The 22,428-nt window shown below is 44.7% G+C and overlaps 3 protein-coding genes across 3 annotated transcripts; all 3 read right to left on the bottom strand.

The window, feature by feature from the left end:
- Positions 1-3,904: 3,904 nt before the first annotated feature.
- Positions 3,905-6,568, bottom strand: LOC128483999 (DC-STAMP domain-containing protein 2-like). Its single transcript, XM_053460319.1, has one exon. It carries the CDS (start codon positions 6,566-6,568, stop codon positions 3,905-3,907), a length of 2,664 nt encoding a protein of 887 aa, XP_053316294.1.
- Positions 6,569-10,478: 3,910 nt separating this feature from the next.
- LOC128483998 (DC-STAMP domain-containing protein 2-like) lies at positions 10,479-13,142 on the bottom strand. The gene has a single exon (XM_053460318.1). The coding sequence runs from the start codon at positions 13,140-13,142 to the stop codon at positions 10,479-10,481; it is 2,664 nt and encodes an 887-aa protein (XP_053316293.1).
- A 3,913-nt stretch (positions 13,143-17,055) lies between these two features.
- Positions 17,056-19,719, bottom strand: LOC128483996 (DC-STAMP domain-containing protein 2-like). Its single transcript, XM_053460317.1, has one exon. It carries the CDS (start codon positions 19,717-19,719, stop codon positions 17,056-17,058), a length of 2,664 nt encoding a protein of 887 aa, XP_053316292.1.
- Between the last annotated feature and the right edge of the window lie 2,709 nt (positions 19,720-22,428).

The raw sequence follows: 22,428 nt of genomic DNA, 5'->3' as shown, positions 1-22,428 counted from the left end.
TTTTTGCGACAATATCTGCCCTGACTTGCCTCACTCAGCGATCACAAAAGCAGGAGGAGAAATGGGTCAAAATGAATAAATAAAAGTCAGTCTCTTTACTAATCCTTTGCACTACTGGAGGTTCAGTCACTACAAGTAGCTTGCTGTCTCCTCTAGTACTGAAGCTCCACGCCCAGTGTGAGGTTATTATGCTCTGATGATGTCACAATAGCACTGCTGTCATGACAGGGAGAGCAGGGCACATGCCAGCACCTACGGGGGAGGGGCACCTTGCTTTTTATAAAGATGAACTGACATAACGGTTATGAGAAGCTTATTAAACTATATATATATATATATATATATATATATATATATATATATATATATTTATCTCTCTCTTTCTCTCTCTCTCTCTCTATATATATATACATTAAATTACATATCCTTTAAGCCATAAAATCTGGTTGTAGTCAGAAAAATCTGTGCGGCACAATTCAGTCCTTGACTAAAAGATAATAAAGGGTATGAGCCAAAATGCATGTAAGGACCATATCACGTAATGAAACCACAAGGGTTTGCTTTGAGAGCAGCCAAACCTCTTTACCAGCAGTTAGACCAAAGGGACTGTAGAAAGAGACCTGAGGTATCTAAAGTGTAAAATGACAGACACATGTTTCTAATTTAAGTTGGTGGAGATCCCAGAACAGTACTGAATGCCCAATTATTGCTTTGGCAGAAATCCCTTAACAGTATGCAAGGATCTCAGCAACTCGGAAATTGGGCTCATTTGCCTCTTATAATTCTAAGTCTATTATTCACAGAACTTAACAAAGTCACTGGGTCAGCATTGAGAGGGTTAAACACCCTTGCTATAAGGTTTTGTTTTTGCTTTACTTGTCCAGTGTGTTTATTTGGTTTTACACCATTAAGATCAATTAAAGTTTAGTCAGGTCATTGAGTCAATTGTGGCTAACTCTGGTTTTGGAGCCTCCTCGTGTATACCGCCTTACTAATCCAACAGACATCTTGGCAGAGGTGCCCCTACCATCTAGGTGCCCTGCCCAGGGTTGCCTGTATGTTAATGCCGGTCTACCTTTTGGGGCTTACATCCTAATGACATTTTCACCACACCACAAGATTGCAGAGTAGAAAAAATGTGTCACGCAGAAAGATTCATTTCAGCGGCTTATGTGTGTATGCAGGGTGGAAGCCACTAAAACTGGCTAGGAGAATGGCTTAGCTGTATAAGTAATAGATACATTGATACTGTTCAAACCTGACATTGATTTACCCTTGCAGCTTTTTCGCTGAGGCAGCTGTTTCAAAATTCATATCAGTATATTGGAATCTTTGAACTCTCCTCAGTTGGCCATATACTAACAGTTTCATAAACTAATGAGATACATTGTTTTATTAGTGTCATTTTGTAGTGATTTAGTTTACTTCAGGGAAGCTGAGATCTATGTCTCACTGTGGAACAGGCAGCATTATCTAGTCATTTCCCTGCCCCTTGAAGTTTTTTGAAGCATATATTAATGTCTTAAATCTGTAATCTTTAAACATCGTGGCATATGTTTTAGTGTATGGAACTGCAAAATCTAGGACTTGAAAGGAAATCTAGGAAAGTGAAAGGTACAAAATGTATTTTAAGTAGATTCAAAGTAAACCTGTGTTTAAACTCTGTTTAAAGTTTGTTGGTTAAATTATTTTACACTACATTACAATGAGAGATGGACAGTGTGGAGAAAACCCAACTAAGGTCTAGATTGGTTAAAGTTAAACTCTAGCCACGATATGTCTTTTGATGTTTGTGATAGCCGAGGGTCACCTATTATTTTCCTGTTTTTTATGCAAAAGCATAGAGCGATTAATCAGAACTCGTTTGCGCTGTTTCCCTGCCCTCAGCTTTTTGCCTTGCTGGAGATGCGTTCCATTGAACAGCTCTGGAGCCGCAGTGTCTCCAGCAGGTGTTTATTCCTTTTCTTTCACGTAAACAAAACCCCAAAATATTCAAGTAGGTCCTATGTACTTTAATATGCATTAATCGTTGGTAAGGTATTTTGGGGCTGGATCCATTCTTCTTTGTATGCCAAAAGCTCTGATTCCCCCCCCCACACACAAAATACTCTTTGATTTCATAGATAACAGGATGCCACACTCCTAGGCCTGATGGCAGAAAGGGTGGTGGTGTAGGCATCCTTCTCTCACCTGACTGCACCTTCCAGCATATACCAAGCCCTCCCTCCCTCTCATTCTGTTGCTTTGAAGTTCACACAATCCATCTTTTCTCTCCACTCTCTCTTCAAATTGCTGTCATATATCGCCCTCCAGGCCCTACCTCACAGTTCTTTGACTGCCTGGCTCCCTTTCTTCCTCTCTCCTAATATCCCCTGCCTTATTCTGGGTGACTTTAACATTCCTTTAGATATATCTAACAACTCTGCTAGCTCTAAACTCCTCTCCCCGACATCCTCCTCTGGTCTGAGGACACTCACTTGATCTGGTTTTCTCCAGACATCCTCCTCTGGTCTGAGGGACTTCCTTATCTTCCTTGCACGTCGCTCCTCTTCTGCTTCCCCACTCTGTGAAACCCTCCACTGGCTCCCAATTGCCTTTAGAATTACATTTAAAATCCTGGTACTGACATATAAGGCCATCCATAATACGGTTCCTCCATACATTTCTGACCTCATTAGCAAATACTCTCTTACTCGATCCCTACGTTCTTCCCATGGGCTAAGGCACTCCTCCTCACTTATCACCTCTTCCTTTTCCCGTCTACAAGATTTCACTCGAGCTGCCATATATCTCTGGAATCTACTCCCAAGGAACCTTCAGCATTCACCCTCCCTCCCTCCCGACATTCAAGAAACATCTCAAAACCCACTTCTTCAGAGAAGCATACCATCTTAGCTGCTAGAACTTCCTTGTCATTGATACAACCATCACACTACCTCTCACAGTTTCTCTGTGCCTTATGTTTGTCACCCCATTCCCTCAAGATTGTAAGCTTGCGAGCAGGGCTCTCTCTGTCAATTCTTGTCTTGTCATATCCCTTGAATTCATGTACTGTAGTAAGCCCTGCGTAAACTATTGGCGCTATATAAATAAAAGATAATAATAATATAAATAATAATAATGGGGAATGATCTATACGCGTGTTTGGCTTAATTTACTGAGTGGTAAAATGTGACTTGCACCCCATCTTCTTTTTTTATCCCTATGTTCATATCTACTACAATTTAAATAGAAGCAGTACACATTAGTACTCATAAACATCTGGGACTATGCTATGCAGCTTATACTACAACATGACCATTGAATCTGAATGCGGGAATTGACCATTCGGGTAACTTTCTTTTTAGTTTTCCCATTATATATTTTTTGGTAGCATTAAAATATAAGTATTACATTTAAAGAGATGCTGAAACCTGTGAATTTGGCGATTAAAGCCAGCAAAACTAAATACCTCCCAGATGCGAATGGCTTTGAAAATGATGCATCAGTCTAGTTCTGTATTCAGCAGGTATAGACGATCTACTGTCAGCAATACTGACCTAAAGTGCTAGCTTCTGTTGGATCTGCTTGTCATAAGAATGGATTGGGCATTCAGTTGGCAGTAACGACTCACATCTGGGGACATTAAATATTGAAAGGAATACGTACAGTAGACCTGAAGTATTAATCCTTTTTTGTTCGTTTTCTAAAAAAATAATAAAAAAAGAACATTTAAAATGTCTTAAAAGAAACCTGCTATTTGTTTTCCCAAACCCAAAGTCAAAATTTATTTAAGAGTGAAAGGCGCAAAAAAACTGTGGTCTAAACCAGCAGGAACAGGATGCAAGCCGATTCACTTGGTGGTGAAGGGATTACAAAGGAAATTTAGGTAGAAGAAGGGGTGGGTATAGTTCTGAATTCCATTCTAGTTTCCACCTCCATTCTTCACCGCCCGCCGTCCTCTCCTCCTGGGTGGCCTCTGCCGCGCGGGGGTGACCAGATCCCTCTTCCTTCGTGCTTCTGTCCACTTTGTGAATGGGGGGGTCGTGTGGTCCTCAGAATCTGAAGAGTCAGTGTCCTCTGTTGAGTTCTGATATTCAAAATCTGTATCTTCAGAGTCCTCACTGGATTCAACCTCACTGATTCCTGAGCTCTCATCTTCCTCCCTGCCACGGACCTCCTCCTTATACTTCTCCAGGAGCTTCTCGCCTAACGCTGCTCTGCTACCCTGGCTACGGAGAACCTGTTTGAGGCGATCCTTCACAACCTCTTTCAGCTTCTTCCTCTTTCCTTTCTCTTCAGCCTTAATGGTTTTCATGGCATCGATCCAGAGGTGGACCTGTTCTTCGTCACTGGAGTCGACCTCCTCTTCGATAGCCTCAGAGTATGCCAGTGGAGCCATACAAATTGTGCAGATGTTATTAAGGATCTCAAAGCAGCCCCTGCAGTACATCCCTTTACAGCCTGGGGTGATGCAGGCCACGCAGTCCTGCCCCTCGCTGCCAGTGATTGTCTTGGCACATGCCATGCAGTACTGCTCATTGGTGCCCAACAGCTGGGCAAACCAGCGGCACCCGGGGAGTTTTGCCGCCAGGACCTGCAGGAAGCTAGAGTGCCCCCCGTCCTCTGCATTCATCCTCACGCTCCTGATCAAGGAGTCCTCAATGTTTGTGCGTTTGGTTATCAAGTTGTTGTAAAGAAAACAGATGCGCTCCTGCTCACGGGATGGGTAATAATAGGCACAGATTACGCGCTGCAGCCTCCGTATGTAGACGCCAAATATCGCAATGAGGAAGCACAGGCCATACATTGAACCTATGAGTATGTATCCTTTAAAGTCTGGGGCGGACGGAGCGACTAGGCATTTCTTTGACAAAACTGTCAAGTTCCCTCTCTGAAGGATGTCAAACGCAGACACCACATTGGAGAAGATTTCGCTGGCATAACCGGAGCCGTTGATCAGCACAGAGAACGTCACCGGAGCTCTGGCAACCACGTCCGCTTGCAGCAGGTAATACACCATGTCCAGCACCCAGTAGATGATGAAGTCCATCACCATCATAAATGCGACCACCAGAACATTTCGGAAGACGTTGATGATGTCAAAAGAATATCCCTTCCTCTCACGTTTGGTCAGGTAAAGCGAACCTGGCAGGATGAAGTTGTAGGCCTCTCTGGCGGAAAGGGGCAGGAGGGTTCTGCGCCCTTGCTTGGCTCTCATCACGTCCAGCTCTATGAAGGACCGCGTTATGTAGATATTGTCGTGGTTATCTTCATAGAGGTACTTGCGCTGGTACCGAGCGGCCATGATGTAGATGAAGAGGCAAACAAATGTCATTGAATAGCTGAACATGCTGAGCACATCCAGATAGGGGTTCAGTGTGCTCTGCACTTCGCTCATGATGCCGACTGCCACCTGCTTGATGCTCTTGCTGGAGTTCAGGTTTATGTCGAAGTCGTGAATAACCGTCACGTTAAACTCAAACTTGTCCTTGATGTTGCGGAGCATGTTGATGATGGGGTTTTTCACATGCTTTCGGACATATTTCTGGAGATACTTTGGCAGGAGGCATAGGATTGTAGCGGTTTTAGCCAGTCCACACAGCGGTTTGAAGGCGTCCACAATGTAGCACAGGAATGACAAGAATGGCATCACCTGGAAGCACTGATTCCGTGCCGTGTCAAATATTTTCCTGCACTTTAGATAGGGAACTTCCAGTTCCTCGTTACAGACCTCCCCGATATTGGCGATAAAACGCCACACATTCCGCAGGACGCGTCCGATGTGCTTCACTCCGTCTGTCACCGTCTTGAAGAACTTTCTGGCCCGATCGGCCACTCCTTTCAGCCTCTGGCCGATGTTCCTCAGAATATCCAGCGCACTCACTAACGGCCTTTTAACTTTTTCCAGGAGCTCCTTGGTCTGGTTCATGGCCAGTTCCACGCCGCAGGACACGGACTCAGATGAGCGCCGGAAATTCTCCAAGGTGTTGGCTGCAGGTCCCTGTAAGGCCAGCGAGAAGGCGACCAGGAGCACGATGGTCTTGCCCTCAATTGAGAAGAGCTGGGGCAGCATAAGGAACACTGTGACCCGCATCTTCATGAAGAAGGCCATGCCGAGGGTGAGGAGGATGCAGATGACCACTGAGGACACGATGCAGTACTTCAGGCTATAGTTCTTCACAAAGAGGACGATGGCCGCATACATGGCGGTGAGAATCAACCCAAAGGTGAAGGCGCCACAGCTCCTCAGAGAAGATTTCACCGCGTTGTCCTCTCGGAGTTGGGCTCTCACCTCCTTTTTGTCCTCGTCAATGTAATCCTCGGCGCTCACTTCCTCGACCTTCACTTCTTCAGGGCACAGGTTTGACAAGCAATCGCGGGAGCAGTCACAGGGGCAGTCGCGAGGGCAGTCGCAGTCCCGCGGGCAGTCGCAGGGGCAGTCGCAGGGGCACTTGCGCTTGCAGGGGCACTTGCAGGAGCAAGGACAGTTGCAGGAACAGGCGCAGGGGCAGGCACGCCGGCATAGGCCACATGTGGTTTTGCAGCAGGTACACATCCATTCCCAGGGGCCTAGTGTTGTCCCCATCTCGTCAGTTGTTTTTGCGACAATATCTGCCCTGACTTGCCTCACTCAGCGATCACAAAAGCAGGAGGAGAAATGGGTCAAAATGAATAAATAAAAGTCAGTCTCTTTACTAATCCTTTGCACTACTGGAGGTTCAGTCACTACAAGTAGCTTGCTGTCTCCTCTAGTACTGAAGCTCCACGCCCAGTGTGAGGTTATTATGCTCTGATGATGTCACAATAGCACTGCTGTCATGACAGGGAGAGCAGGGCACATGCCAGCACCTACGGGGGAGGGGCACCTTGCTTTTTATAAAGATGAACTGACATAACGGTTATGAGAAGCTTATTAAACTATATATATATATATATATATATATATATATATATATATATATATTTATCTCTCTCTTTCTCTCTCTCTCTCTCTATATATATATACATTAAATTACATATCCTTTAAGCCATAAAATCTGGTTGTAGTCAGAAAAATCTGTGCGGCACAATTCAGTCCTTGACTAAAAGATAATAAAGGGTATGAGCCAAAATGCATGTAAGGACCATATCACGTAATGAAACCACAAGGGTTTGCTTTGAGAGCAGCCAAACCTCTTTACCAGCAGTTAGACCAAAGGGACTGTAGAAAGAGACCTGAGGTATCTAAAGTGTAAAATGACAGACACATGTTTCTAATTTAAGTTGGTGGAGATCCCAGAACAGTACTGAATGCCCAATTATTGCTTTGGCAGAAATCCCTTAACAGTATGCAAGGATCTCAGCAACTCGGAAATTGGGCTCATTTGCCTCTTATAATTCTAAGTCTATTATTCACAGAACTTGACAAAGTCACTGGGTCAGCATTGAGAGGGTTAAACACCCTTGCTATAAGGTTTTGTTTTTGCTTTACTTGTCCAGTGTGTTTATTTGGTTTTACACCATTAAGATCAATTAAAGTTTAGTCAGGTCATTGAGTCAATTGTGGCTAACTCTGGTTTTGGAGCCTCCTCGTGTATACCGCCTTACTAATCCAACAGACATCTTGGCAGAGGTGCCCCTACCATCTAGGTGCCCTGCCCAGGGTTGCCTGTATGTTAATGCCGGTCTACCTTTTGGGGCTTACATCCTAATGACATTTTCACCACACCACAAGATTGCAGAGTAGAAAAAATGTGTCACGCAGAAAGATTCATTTCAGCGGCTTATGTGTGTATGCAGGGTGGAAGCCACTAAAACTGGCTAGGAGAATGGCTTAGCTGTATAAGTAATAGATACATTGATACTGTTCAAACCTGACATTGATTTACCCTTGCAGCTTTTTCGCTGAGGCAGCTGTTTCAAAATTCATATCAGTATATTGGAATCTTTGAACTCTCCTCAGTTGGCCATATACTAACAGTTTCATAAACTAATGAGATACATTGTTTTATTAGTGTCATTTTGTAGTGATTTAGTTTACTTCAGGGAAGCTGAGATCTATGTCTCACTGTGGAACAGGCAGCATTATCTAGTCATTTCCCTGCCCCTTGAAGTTTTTTGAAGCATATATTAATGTCTTAAATCTGTAATCTTTAAACATCGTGGCATATGTTTTAGTGTATGGAACTGCAAAATCTAGGACTTGAAAGGAAATCTAGGAAAGTGAAAGGTACAAAATGTATTTTAAGTAGATTCAAAGTAAACCTGTGTTTAAACTCTGTTTAAAGTTTGTTGGTTAAATTATTTTACACTACATTACAATGAGAGATGGACAGTGTGGAGAAAACCCAACTAAGGTCTAGATTGGTTAAAGTTAAACTCTAGCCACGATATGTCTTTTGATGTTTGTGATAGCCGAGGGTCACCTATTATTTTCCTGTTTTTTATGCAAAAGCATAGAGCGATTAATCAGAACTCGTTTGCGCTGTTTCCCTGCCCTCAGCTTTTTGCCTTGCTGGAGATGCGTTCCATTGAACAGCTCTGGAGCCGCAGTGTCTCCAGCAGGTGTTTATTCCTTTTCTTTCACGTAAACAAAACCCCAAAATATTCAAGTAGGTCCTATGTACTTTAATATGCATTAATCGTTGGTAAGGTATTTTGGGGCTGGATCCATTCTTCTTTGTATGCCAAAAGCTCTGATTCCCCCCCCCACACAAAATACTCTTTGATTTCATAGATAACAGGATGCCACACTCCTAGGCCTGATGGCAGAAAGGGTGGTGGTGTAGGCATCCTTCTCTCACCTGACTGCACCTTCCAGCATATACCAAGCCCTCCCTCCCTCTCATTCTGTTGCTTTGAAGTTCACACAATCCATCTTTTCTCTCCACTCTCTCTTCAAATTGCTGTCATATATCGCCCTCCAGGCCCTACCTCACAGTTCTTTGACTGCCTGGCTCCCTTTCTTCCTCTCTTCTAATATCCCCTGCCTTATTCTGGGTGACTTTAACATTCCTTTAGATATATCTAACAACTCTGCTAGCTCTAAACTCCTCTCCCCGACATCCTCCTCTGGTCTGAGGACACTCACTTGATCTGGTTTTCTCCAGACATCCTCCTCTGGTCTGAGGGACTTCCTTATCTTCCTTGCACGTCGCTCCTCTTCTGCTTCCCCACTCTGTGAAACCCTCCACTGGCTCCCAATTGCCTTTAGAATTACATTTAAAATCCTGGTACTGACATATAAGGCCATCCATAATACGGTTCCTCCATACATTTCTGACCTCATTAGCAAATACTCTCTTACTCGATCCCTACGTTCTTCCCATGGGCTAAGGCACTCCTCCTCACTTATCACCTCTTCCTTTTCCCGTCTACAAGATTTCACTCGAGCTGCCATATATCTCTGGAATCTACTCCCAAGGAACCTTCAGCATTCACCCTCCCTCCCTCCCGACATTCAAGAAACATCTCAAAACCCACTTCTTCAGAGAAGCATACCATCTTAGCTGCTAGAACTTCCTTGTCATTGATACAACCATCACACTACCTCTCACAGTTTCTCTGTGCCTTATGTTTGTCACCCCATTCCCTCAAGATTGTAAGCTTGCGAGCAGGGCTCTCTCTGTCAATTCTTGTCTTGTCATATCCCTTGAATTCATGTACTGTAGTAAGCCCTGCGTAAACTATTGGCGCTATATAAATAAAAGATAATAATAATAATAATAATAATAATGGGGAATGATCTATACGCGTGTTTGGCTTAATTTACTGAGTGGTAAAATGTGACTTGCACCCCATCTTCTTTTTTTATCCCTATGTTCATATCTACTACAATTTAAATAGAAGCAGTACACATTAGTACTCATAAACATCTGGGACTATGCTATGCAGCTTATACTACAACATGACCATTGAATCTGAATGCGGGAATTGACCATTCGGGTAACTTTCTTTTTAGTTTTCCCATTATATATTTTTTGGTAGCATTAAAATATAAGTATTACATTTAAAGAGATGCTGAAACCTGTGAATTTGGCGATTAAAGCCAGCAAAACTAAATACCTCCCAGATGCGAATGGCTTTGAAAATGATGCATCAGTCTAGTTCTGTATTCAGCAGGTATAGACGATCTACTGTCAGCAATACTGACCTAAAGTGCTAGCTTCTGTTGGATCTGCTTGTCATAAGAATGGATTGGGCATTCAGTTGGCAGTAACGACTCACATCTGGGGACATTAAATATTGAAAGGAATACGTACAGTAGACCTGAAGTATTAATCCTTTTTTGTTCGTTTTCTAAAAAAATAATAAAAAAAGAACATTTAAAATGTCTTAAAAGAAACCTGCTATTTGTTTTCCCAAACCCAAAGTCAAAATTTATTTAAGAGTGAAAGGCGCAAAAAACTGTGGTCTAAACCAGCAGGAACAGGATGCAAGCCGATTCACTTGGTGGTGAAGGGATTACAAAGGAAATTTAGGTAGAAGAAGGGGTGGGTATAGTTCTGAATTCCATTCTAGTTTCCACCTCCATTCTTCACCGCCCGCCGTCCTCTCCTCCTGGGTGGCCTCTGCCGCGCGGGGGTGACCAGATCCCTCTTCCTTCGTGCTTCTGTCCACTTTGTGAATGGGGGGGTCGTGTGGTCCTCAGAATCTGAAGAGTCAGTGTCCTCTGTTGAGTTCTGATATTCAAAATCTGTATCTTCAGAGTCCTCACTGGATTCAACCTCACTGATTCCTGAGCTCTCATCTTCCTCCCTGCCACGGACCTCCTCCTTATACTTCTCCAGGAGCTTCTCGCCTAACGCTGCTCTGCTACCCTGGCTACGGAGAACCTGTTTGAGGCGATCCTTCACAACCTCTTTCAGCTTCTTCCTCTTTCCTTTCTCTTCAGCCTTAATGGTTTTCATGGCATCGATCCAGAGGTGGACCTGTTCTTCGTCACTGGAGTCGACCTCCTCTTCGATAGCCTCAGAGTATGCCAGTGGAGCCATACAAATTGTGCAGATGTTATTAAGGATCTCAAAGCAGCCCCTGCAGTACATCCCTTTACAGCCTGGGGTGATGCAGGCCACGCAGTCCTGCCCCTCGCTGCCAGTGATTGTCTTGGCACATGCCATGCAGTACTGCTCATTGGTGCCCAACAGCTGGGCAAACCAGCGGCACCCGGGGAGTTTTGCCGCCAGGACCTGCAGGAAGCTAGAGTGCCCCCCGTCCTCTGCATTCATCCTCACGCTCCTGATCAAGGAGTCCTCAATGTTTGTGCGTTTGGTTATCAAGTTGTTGTAAAGAAAACAGATGCGCTCCTGCTCACGGGATGGGTAATAATAGGCACAGATTACGCGCTGCAGCCTCCGTATGTAGACGCCAAATATCGCAATGAGGAAGCACAGGCCATACATTGAACCTATGAGTATGTATCCTTTAAAGTCTGGGGCGGACGGAGCGACTAGGCATTTCTTTGACAAAACTGTCAAGTTCCCTCTCTGAAGGATGTCAAACGCAGACACCACATTGGAGAAGATTTCGCTGGCATAACCGGAGCCGTTGATCAGCACAGAGAACGTCACCGGAGCTCTGGCAACCACGTCCGCTTGCAGCAGGTAATACACCATGTCCAGCACCCAGTAGATGATGAAGTCCATCACCATCATAAATGCGACCACCAGAACATTTCGGAAGACGTTGATGATGTCAAAAGAATATCCCTTCCTCTCACGTTTGGTCAGGTAAAGCGAACCTGGCAGGATGAAGTTGTAGGCCTCTCTGGCGGAAAGGGGCAGGAGGGTTCTGCGCCCTTGCTTGGCTCTCATCACGTCCAGCTCTATGAAGGACCGCGTTATGTAGATATTGTCGTGGTTATCTTCATAGAGGTACTTGCGCTGGTACCGAGCGGCCATGATGTAGATGAAGAGGCAAACAAATGTCATTGAATAGCTGAACATGCTGAGCACATCCAGATAGGGGTTCAGTGTGCTCTGCACTTCGCTCATGATGCCGACTGCCACCTGCTTGATGCTCTTGCTGGAGTTCAGGTTTATGTCGAAGTCGTGAATAACCGTCACGTTAAACTCAAACTTGTCCTTGATGTTGCGGAGCATGTTGATGATGGGGTTTTTCACATGCTTTCGGACATATTTCTGGAGATACTTTGGCAGGAGGCATAGGATTGTAGCGGTTTTAGCCAGTCCACACAGCGGTTTGAAGGCGTCCACAATGTAGCACAGGAATGACAAGAATGGCATCACCTGGAAGCACTGATTCCGTGCCGTGTCAAATATTTTCCTGCACTTTAGATAGGGAACTTCCAGTTCCTCGTTACAGACCTCCCCGATATTGGCGATAAAACGCCACACATTCCGCAGGACGCGTCCGATGTGCTTCACTCCGTCTGTCACCGTCTTGAAGAACTTTCTGGCCCGATCGGCCACTCCTTTCAGCCTCTGGCCGATGTTCCTCAGAATATCCAGCGCACTCACTAACGGCCTTTTAACTTTTTCCAGGAGCTCCTTGGTCTGGTTCATGGCCAGTTCCACGCCGCAGGACACGGACTCAGATGAGCGCCGGAAATTCTCCAAGGTGTTGGCTGCAGGTCCCTGTAAGGCCAGCGAGAAGGCGACCAGGAGCACGATGGTCTTGCCCTCAATTGAGAAGAGCTGGGGCAGCATAAGGAACACTGTGACCCGCATCTTCATGAAGAAGGCCATGCCGAGGGTGAGGAGGATGCAGATGACCACTGAGGACACGATGCAGTACTTCAGGCTATAGTTCTTCACAAAGAGGACGATGGCCGCATACATGGCGGTGAGAATCAACCCAAAGGTGAAGGCGCCACAGCTCCTCAGAGAAGATTTCACCGCGTTGTCCTCTCGGAGTTGGGCTCTCACCTCCTTTTTGTCCTCGTCAATGTAATCCTCGGCGCTCACTTCCTCGACCTTCACTTCTTCAGGGCACAGGTTTGACAAGCAATCGCGGGAGCAGTCACAGGGGCAGTCGCGAGGGCAGTCGCAGTCCCGCGGGCAGTCGCAGGGGCAGTCGCAGGGGCACTTGCGCTTGCAGGGGCACTTGCAGGAGCAAGGACAGTTGCAGGAACAGGCGCAGGGGCAGGCACGCCGGCATAGGCCACATGTGGTTTTGCAGCAGGTACACATCCATTCCCAGGGGCCTAGTGTTGTCCCCATCTCGTCAGTTGTTTTTGCGACAATATCTGCCCTGACTTGCCTCACTCAGCGATCACAAAAGCAGGAGGAGAAATGGGTCAAAATGAATAAATAAAAGTCAGTCTCTTTACTAATCCTTTGCACTACTGGAGGTTCAGTCACTACAAGTAGCTTGCTGTCTCCTCTAGTACTGAAGCTCCACGCCCAGTGTGAGGTTATTATGCTCTGATGATGTCACAATAGCACTGCTGTCATGACAGGGAGAGCAGGGCACATGCCAGCACCTACGGGGGAGGGGCACCTTGCTTTTTATAAAGATGAACTGACATAACGGTTATGAGAAGCTTATTAAACTATATATATATATATATATATATATATATATATATATATATATATTTATCTCTCTCTTTCTCTCTCTCTCTCTCTATATATATATACATTAAATTACATATCCTTTAAGCCATAAAATCTGGTTGTAGTCAGAAAAATCTGTGCGGCACAATTCAGTCCTTGACTAAAAGATAATAAAGGGTATGAGCCAAAATGCATGTAAGGACCATATCACGTAATGAAACCACAAGGGTTTGCTTTGAGAGCAGCCAAACCTCTTTACCAGCAGTTAGACCAAAGGGACTGTAGAAAGAGACCTGAGGTATCTAAAGTGTAAAATGACAGACACATGTTTCTAATTTAAGTTGGTGGAGATCCCAGAACAGTACTGAATGCCCAATTATTGCTTTGGCAGAAATCCCTTAACAGTATGCAAGGATCTCAGCAACTCGGAAATTGGGCTCATTTGCCTCTTATAATTCTAAGTCTATTATTCACAGAACTTAACAAAGTCACTGGGTCAGCATTGAGAGGGTTAAACACCCTTGCTATAAGGTTTTGTTTTTGCTTTACTTGTCCAGTGTGTTTATTTGGTTTTACACCATTAAGATCAATTAAAGTTTAGTCAGGTCATTGAGTCAATTGTGGCTAACTCTGGTTTTGGAGCCTCCTCGTGTATACCGCCTTACTAATCCAACAGACATCTTGGCAGAGGTGCCCCTACCATCTAGGTGCCCTGCCCAGGGTTGCCTGTATGTTAATGCCGGTCTACCTTTTGGGGCTTACATCCTAATGACATTTTCACCACACCACAAGATTGCAGAGTAGAAAAAATGTGTCACGCAGAAAGATTCATTTCAGCGGCTTATGTGTGTATGCAGGGTGGAAGCCACTAAAACTGGCTAGGAGAATGGCTTAGCTGTATAAGTAATAGATACATTGATACTGTTCAAACCTGACATTGATTTACCCTTGCAGCTTTTTCGCTGAGGCAGCTGTTTCAAAATTCATATCAGTATATTGGAATCTTTGAACTCTCCTCAGTTGGCCATATACTAACAGTTTCATAAACTAATGAGATACATTGTTTTATTAGTGTCATTTTGTAGTGATTTAGTTTACTTCAGGGAAGCTGAGATCTATGTCTCACTGTGGAACAGGCAGCATTATCTAGTCATTTCCCTGCCCCTTGAAGTTTTTTGAAGCATATATTAATGTCTTAAATCTGTAATCTTTAAACATCGTGGCATATGTTTTAGTGTATGGAACTGCAAAATCTAGGACTTGAAAGGAAATCTAGGAAAGTGAAAGGTACAAAATGTATTTTAAGTAGATTCAAAGTAAACCTGTGTTTAAACTCTGTTTAAAGTTTGTTGGTTAAATTATTTTACACTACATTACAATGAGAGATGGACAGTGTGGAGAAAACCCAACTAAGGTCTAGATTGGTTAAAGTTAAACTCTAGCCACGATATGTCTTTTGATGTTTGTGATAGCCGAGGGTCACCTATTATTTTCCTGTTTTTTATGCAAAAGCATAGAGCGATTAATCAGAACTCGTTTGCGCTGTTTCCCTGCCCTCAGCTTTTTGCCTTGCTGGAGATGCGTTCCATTGAACAGCTCTGGAGCCGCAGTGTCTCCAGCAGGTGTTTATTCCTTTTCTTTCACGTAAACAAAACCCCAAAATATTCAAGTAGGTCCTATGTACTTTAATATGCATTAATCGTTGGTAAGGTATTTTGGGGCTGGATCCATTCTTCTTTGTATGCCAAAAGCTCTGATTCCCCCCCCACACACAAAATACTCTTTGATTTCATAGATAACAGGATGCCACACTCCTAGGCCTGATGGCAGAAAGGGTGGTGGTGTAGGCATCCTTCTCTCACCTGACTGCACCTTCCAGCATATACCAAGCCCTCCCTCCCTCTCATTCTGTTGCTTTGAAGTTCACACAATCCATCTTTTCTCTCCACTCTCTCTTCAAATTGCTGTCATATATCGCCCTCCAGGCCCTACCTCACAGTTCTTTGACTGCCTGGCTCCCTTTCTTCCTCTCTCCTAATATCCCCTGCCTTATTCTGGGTGACTTTAACATTCCTTTAGATATATCTAACAACTCTGCTAGCTCTAAACTCCTCTCCCCGACATCCTCCTCTGGTCTGAGGACACTCACTTGATCTGGGTTTTCTCCAGACATCCTCCTCTGGTCTGAGGGACTTCCTTATCTTCCTTGCACGTCGCTCCTCTTCTGCTTCCCCACTCTGTGAAACCCTCCACTGGCTCCCAATTGCCTTTAGAATTACATTTAAAATCCTGGTACTGACATATAAGGCCATCCATAATACGGTTCCTCCATACATTTCTGACCTCATTAGCAAATACTCTCTTACTCGATCCCTACGTTCTTCCCATGGGCTAAGGCACTCCTCCTCACTTATCACCTCTTCCTTTTCCCGTCTACAAGATTTCACTCGAGCTGCCATATATCTCTGGAATCTACTCCCAAGGAACCTTCAGCATTCACCCTCCCTCCCTCCCGACATTCAAGAAACATCTCAAAACCCACTTCTTCAGAGAAGCATACCATCTTAGCTGCTAGAACTTCCTTGTCATTGATACAACCATCACACTACCTCTCACAGTTTCTCTGTGCCTTATGTTTGTCACCCCATTCCCTCAAGATTGTAAGCTTGCGAGCAGGGCTCTCTCTGTCAATTCTTGTCTTGTCATATCCCTTGAATTCATGTACTGTAGTAAGCCCTGCGTAAACTATTGGCGCTATATAAATAAAAGATAATAATAATATAAATAATAATAATGGGGAATGATCTATACGCGTGTTTGGCTTAATTTACTGAGTGGTAAAATGTGACTTGCACCCCATCTTCTTTTTTTATCCCTATGTTCATATCTACTACAATTTAAATAGAAGCAGTACACATTAGTACTCATAAACATCTGGGACTATGCTATGCAGCTTATACTACAACATGACCATTGAATCTGAATGCGGGAATTGACCATTCGGGTAACTTTCTTTTTAGTTTTCCCATTATATATTTTTTGGTAGCATTAAAATATAAGTATTACATTTAAAGAGATGCTGAAACCTGTGAATTTGGCGATTAAAGCCAGCAAAACTAAATACCTCCCAGATGCGAATGGCTTTGAAAATGATGCATCAGTCTAGTTCTGTATTCAGCAGGTATAGACGATCTACTGTCAGCAATACTGACCTAAAGTGCTAGCTTCTGTTGGATCTGCTTGTCATAAGAATGGATTGGGCATTCAGTTGGCAGTAACGACTCACATCTGGGGACATTAAATATTGAAAGGAATACGTACAGTAGACCTGAAGTATTAATCCTTTTTTGTTCGTTTTCTAAAAAAATAATAAAAAAAGAACATTTAAAATGTCTTAAAAGAAACCTGCTATTTGTTTTCCCAAACCCAAAGTCAAAATTTATTTAAGAGTGAAAGGCGCAAAAAAACTGTGGTCTAAACCAGCAGGAACAGGATGCAAGCCGATTCACTTGGTGGTGAAGGGATTACAAAGGAAATTTAGGTAGAAGAAGGGGTGGGTATAGTTCTGAATTCCATTCTAGTTTCCACCTCCATTCTTCACCGCCCGCCGTCCTCTCCTCCTGGGTGGCCTCTGCCGCGCGGGGGTGACCAGATCCCTCTTCCTTCGTGCTTCTGTCCACTTTGTGAATGGGGGGGTCGTGTGGTCCTCAGAATCTGAAGAGTCAGTGTCCTCTGTTGAGTTCTGATATTCAAAATCTGTATCTTCAGAGTCCTCACTGGATTCAACCTCACTGATTCCTGAGCTCTCATCTTCCTCCCTGCCACGGACCTCCTCCTTATACTTCTCCAGGAGCTTCTCGCCTAACGCTGCTCTGCTACCCTGGCTACGGAGAACCTGTTTGAGGCGATCCTTCACAACCTCTTTCAGCTTCTTCCTCTTTCCTTTCTCTTCAGCCTTAATGGTTTTCATGGCATCGATCCAGAGGTGGACCTGTTCTTCGTCACTGGAGTCGACCTCCTCTTCGATAGCCTCAGAGTATGCCAGTGGAGCCATACAAATTGTGCAGATGTTATTAAGGATCTCAAAGCAGCCCCTGCAGTACATCCCTTTACAGCCTGGGGTGATGCAGGCCACGCAGTCCTGCCCCTCGCTGCCAGTGATTGTCTTGGCACATGCCATGCAGTACTGCTCATTGGTGCCCAACAGCTGGGCAAACCAGCGGCACCCGGGGAGTTTTGCCGCCAGGACCTGCAGGAAGCTAGAGTGCCCCCCGTCCTCTGCATTCATCCTCACGCTCCTGATCAAGGAGTCCTCAATGTTTGTGCGTTTGGTTATCAAGTTGTTGTAAAGAAAACAGATGCGCTCCTGCTCACGGGATGGGTAATAATAGGCACAGATTACGCGCTGCAGCCTCCGTATGTAGACGCCAAATATCGCAATGAGGAAGCACAGGCCATACATTGAACCTATGAGTATGTATCCTTTAAAGTCTGGGGCGGACGGAGCGACTAGGCATTTCTTTGACAAAACTGTCAAGTTCCCTCTCTGAAGGATGTCAAACGCAGACACCACATTGGAGAAGATTTCGGTGGCATAACCGGAGCCGTTGATCAGCACAGAGAACGTCACCGGAGCTCTGGCAACCACGTCCGCTTGCAGCAGGTAATACACCATGTCCAGCACCCAGTAGATGATGAAGTCCATCACCATCATAAATGCGACCACCAGAACATTTCGGAAGACGTTGATGATGTCAAAAGAATATCCCTTCCTCTCACGTTTGGTCAGGTAAAGCGAACCTGGCAGGATGAAGTTGTAGGCCTCTCTGGCGGAAAGGGGCAGGAGGGTTCTGCGCCCTTGCTTGGCTCTCATCACGTCCAGCTCTATGAAGGACCGCGTTATGTAGATATTGTCGTGGTTATCTTCATAGAGGTACTTGCGCTGGTACCGAGCGGCCATGATGTAGATGAAGAGGCAAACAAATGTCATTGAATAGCTGAACATGCTGAGCACATCCAGATAGGGGTTCAGTGTGCTCTGCACTTCGCTCATGATGCCGACTGCCACCTGCTTGATGCTCTTGCTGGAGTTCAGGTTTATGTCGAAGTCGTGAATAACCGTCACGTTAAACTCAAACTTGTCCTTGATGTTGCGGAGCATGTTGATGATGGGGTTTTTCACATGCTTTCGGACATATTTCTGGAGATACTTTGGCAGGAGGCATAGGATTGTAGCGGTTTTAGCCAGTCCACACAGCGGTTTGAAGGCGTCCACAATGTAGCACAGGAATGACAAGAATGGCATCACCTGGAAGCACTGATTCCGTGCCGTGTCAAATATTTTCCTGCACTTTAGATAGGGAACTTCCAGTTCCTCGTTACAGACCTCCCCGATATTGGCGATAAAACGCCACACATTCCGCAGGACGCGTCCGATGTGCTTCACTCCGTCTGTCACCGTCTTGAAGAACTTTCTGGCCCGATCGGCCACTCCTTTCAGCCTCTGGCCGATGTTCCTCAGAATATCCAGCGCACTCACTAACGGCCTTTTAACTTTTTCCAGGAGCTCCTTGGTCTGGTTCATGGCCAGTTCCACGCCGCAGGACACGGACTCAGATGAGCGCCGGAAATTCTCCAAGGTGTTGGCTGCAGGTCCCTGTAAGGCCAGCGAGAAGGCGACCAGGAGCACGATGGTCTTGCCCTCAATTGAGAAGAGCTGGGGCAGCATAAGGAACACTGTGACCCGCATCTTCATGAAGAAGGCCATGCCGAGGGTGAGGAGGATGCAGATGACCACTGAGGACACGATGCAGTACTTCAGGCTATAGTTCTTCACAAAGAGGACGATGGCCGCATACATGGCGGTGAGAATCAACCCAAAGGTGAAGGCGCCACAGCTCCTCAGAGAAGATTTCACCGCGTTGTCCTCTCGGAGTTGGGCTCTCACCTCCTTTTTGTCCTCGTCAATGTAATCCTCGGCGCTCACTTCCTCGACCTTCACTTCTTCAGGGCACAGGTTTGACAAGCAATCGCGGGAGCAGTCACAGGGGCAGTCGCGAGGGCAGTCGCAGTCCCGCGGGCAGTCGCAGGGGCAGTCGCAGGGGCACTTGCGCTTGCAGGGGCACTTGCAGGAGCAAGGACAGTTGCAGGAACAGGCGCAGGGGCAGGCACGCCGGCATAGGCCACATGTGGTTTTGCAGCAGGTACACATCCATTCCCAGGGGCCTAGTGTTGTCCCCATCTCGTCAGTTGTTTTTGCGACAATATCTGCCCTGACTTGCCTCACTCAGCGATCACAAAAGCAGGAGGAGAAATGGGTCAAAATGAATAAATAAAAGTCAGTCTCTTTACTAATCCTTTGCACTACTGGAGGTTCAGTCACTACAAGTAGCTTGCTGTCTCCTCTAGTACTGAAGCTCCACGCCCAGTGTGAGGTTATTATGCTCTGATGATGTCACAATAGCACTGCTGTCATGACAGGGAGAGCAGGGCACATGCCAGCACCTACGGGGGAGGGGCACCTTGCTTTTTATAAAGATGAACTGACATAACGGTTATGAGAAGCTTATTAAACTATATATATATATATATATATATATATATATATATTTATCTCTCTCTTTCTCTCTCTCTCTCTCTATATATATATACATTAAATTACATATCCTTTAAGCCATAAAATCTGGTTGTAGTCAGAAAAATCTGTGCGGCACAATTCAGTCCTTGACTAAAAGATAATAAAGGGTATGAGCCAAAATGCATGTAAGGACCATATCACGTAATGAAACCACAAGGGTTTGCTTTGAGAGCAGCCAAACCTCTTTACCAGCAGTTAGACCAAAGGGACTGTAGAAAGAGACCTGAGGTATCTAAAGTGTAAAATGACAGACACATGTTTCTAATTTAAGTTGGTGGAGATCCCAGAACAGTACTGAATGCCCAATTATTGCTTTGGCAGAAATCCCTTAACAGTATGCAAGGATCTCAGCAACTCGGAAATTGGGCTCATTTGCCTCTTATAATTCTAAGTCTATTATTCACAGAACTTGACAAAGTCACTGGGTCAGCATTGAGAGGGTTAAACACCCTTGCTATAAGGTTTTGTTTTTGCTTTACTTGTCCAGTGTGTTTATTTGGTTTTACACCATTAAGATCAATTAAAGTTTAGTCAGGTCATTGAGTCAATTGTGGCTAACTCTGGTTTTGGAGCCTCCTCGTGTATACCGCCTTACTAATCCAACAGACATCTTGGCAGAGGTGCCCCTACCATCTAGGTGCCCTGCCCAGGGTTGCCTGTATGTTAATGCCGGTCTACCTTTTGGGGCTTACATCCTAATGACATTTTCACCACACCACAAGATTGCAGAGTAGAAAAAATGTGTCACGCAGAAAGATTCATTTCAGCGGCTTATGTGTGTATGCAGGGTGGAAGCCACTAAAACTGGCTAGGAGAATGGCTTAGCTGTATAAGTAATAGATACATTGATACTGTTCAAACCTGACATTGATTTACCCTTGCAGCTTTTTCGCTGAGGCAGCTGTTTCAAAATTCATATCAGTATATTGGAATCTTTGAACTCTCCTCAGTTGGCCATATAGTAACAGTTTCATAAACTAATGAGATACATTGTTTTATTAGTGTCATTTTGTAGTGATTTAGTTTACTTCAGGGAAGCTGAGATCTATGTCTCACTGTGGAACAGGCAGCATTATCTAGTCATTTCCCTGCCCCTTGAAGTTTTTTGAAGCATATATTAATGTCTTAAATCTGTAATCTTTAAACATCGTGGCATATGTTTTAGTGTATGGAACTGCAAAATCTAGGACTTGAAAGGAAATCTAGGAAAGTGAAAGGTACAAAATGTATTTTAAGTAGATTCAAAGTAAACCTGTGTTTAAACTCTGTTTAAAGTTTGTTGGTTAAATTATTTTACACTACATTACAATGAGAGATGGACAGTGTGGAGAAAACCCAACTAAGGTCTAGATTGGTTAAAGTTAAACTCTAGCCACGATATGTCTTTTGATGTTTGTGATAGCCGAGGGTCACCTATTATTTTCCTGTTTTTTATGCAAAAGCATAGAGCGATTAATCAGAACTCGTTTGCGCTGTTTCCCTGCCCTCAGCTTTTTGCCTTGCTGGAGATGCGTTCCATTGAACAGCTCTGGAGCCGCAGTGTCTCCAGCAGGTGTTTATTCCTTTTCTTTCACGTAAACAAAACCCCAAAATATTCAAGTAGGTCCTATGTACTTTAATATGCATTAATCGTTGGTAAGGTATTTTGGGGCTGGATCCATTCTTCTTTGTATGCCAAAAGCTCTGATTCCCCCCCCCACACAAAATACTCTTTGATTTCATAGATAACAGGATGCCACACTCCTAGGCCTGATGGCAGAAAGGGTGGTGGTGTAGGCATCCTTCTCTCACCTGACTGCACCTTCCAGCATATACCAAGCCCTCCCTCCCTCTCATTCTGTTGCTTTGAAGTTCACACAATCCATCTTTTCTCTCCACTCTCTCTTCAAATTGCTGTCATATATCGCCCTCCAGGCCCTACCTCACAGTTCTTTGACTGCCTGGCTCCCTTTCTTCCTCTCTTCTAATATCCCCTGCCTTATTCTGGGTGACTTTAACATTCCTTTAGATATATCTAACAACTCTGCTAGCTCTAAACTCCTCTCCCCGACATCCTCCTCTGGTCTGAGGACACTCACTTGATCTGGTTTTCTCCAGACATCCTCCTCTGGTCTGAGGGACTTCCTTATCTTCCTTGCACGTCGCTCCTCTTCTGCTTCCCCACTCTGTGAAACCCTCCACTGGCTCCCAATTGCCTTTAGAATTACATTTAAAATCCTGGTACTGACATATAAGGCCATCCATAATACGGTTCCTCCATACATTTCTGACCTCATTAGCAAATACTCTCTTACTCGATCCCTACGTTCTTCC

The sequence above is a fragment of the Spea bombifrons genome, chromosome 3 (assembly GCF_027358695.1).
Source record: "Spea bombifrons isolate aSpeBom1 chromosome 3, aSpeBom1.2.pri, whole genome shotgun sequence".
In the NCBI taxonomy this organism is placed as follows: domain Eukaryota; kingdom Metazoa; phylum Chordata; class Amphibia; order Anura; family Pelobatidae; genus Spea; species Spea bombifrons.
Note: the sequence above shows the minus strand (reverse complement) of the source record. Positions and strands in the feature narration are given on the sequence as shown.

What these genes read in the sequence shown, in the direction of transcription:
- LOC128483996 (XM_053460317.1), bottom strand. Translation starts at nt 19,719, where the DNA reads ATGGGGACAACACTAGGCCCCTGGGAATGGATGTGTACCTGCTGCAAA.
- LOC128483999 (XM_053460319.1), bottom strand. Translation starts at nt 6,568, where the DNA reads ATGGGGACAACACTAGGCCCCTGGGAATGGATGTGTACCTGCTGCAAA.
- LOC128483998 (XM_053460318.1), bottom strand. Translation starts at nt 13,142, where the DNA reads ATGGGGACAACACTAGGCCCCTGGGAATGGATGTGTACCTGCTGCAAA.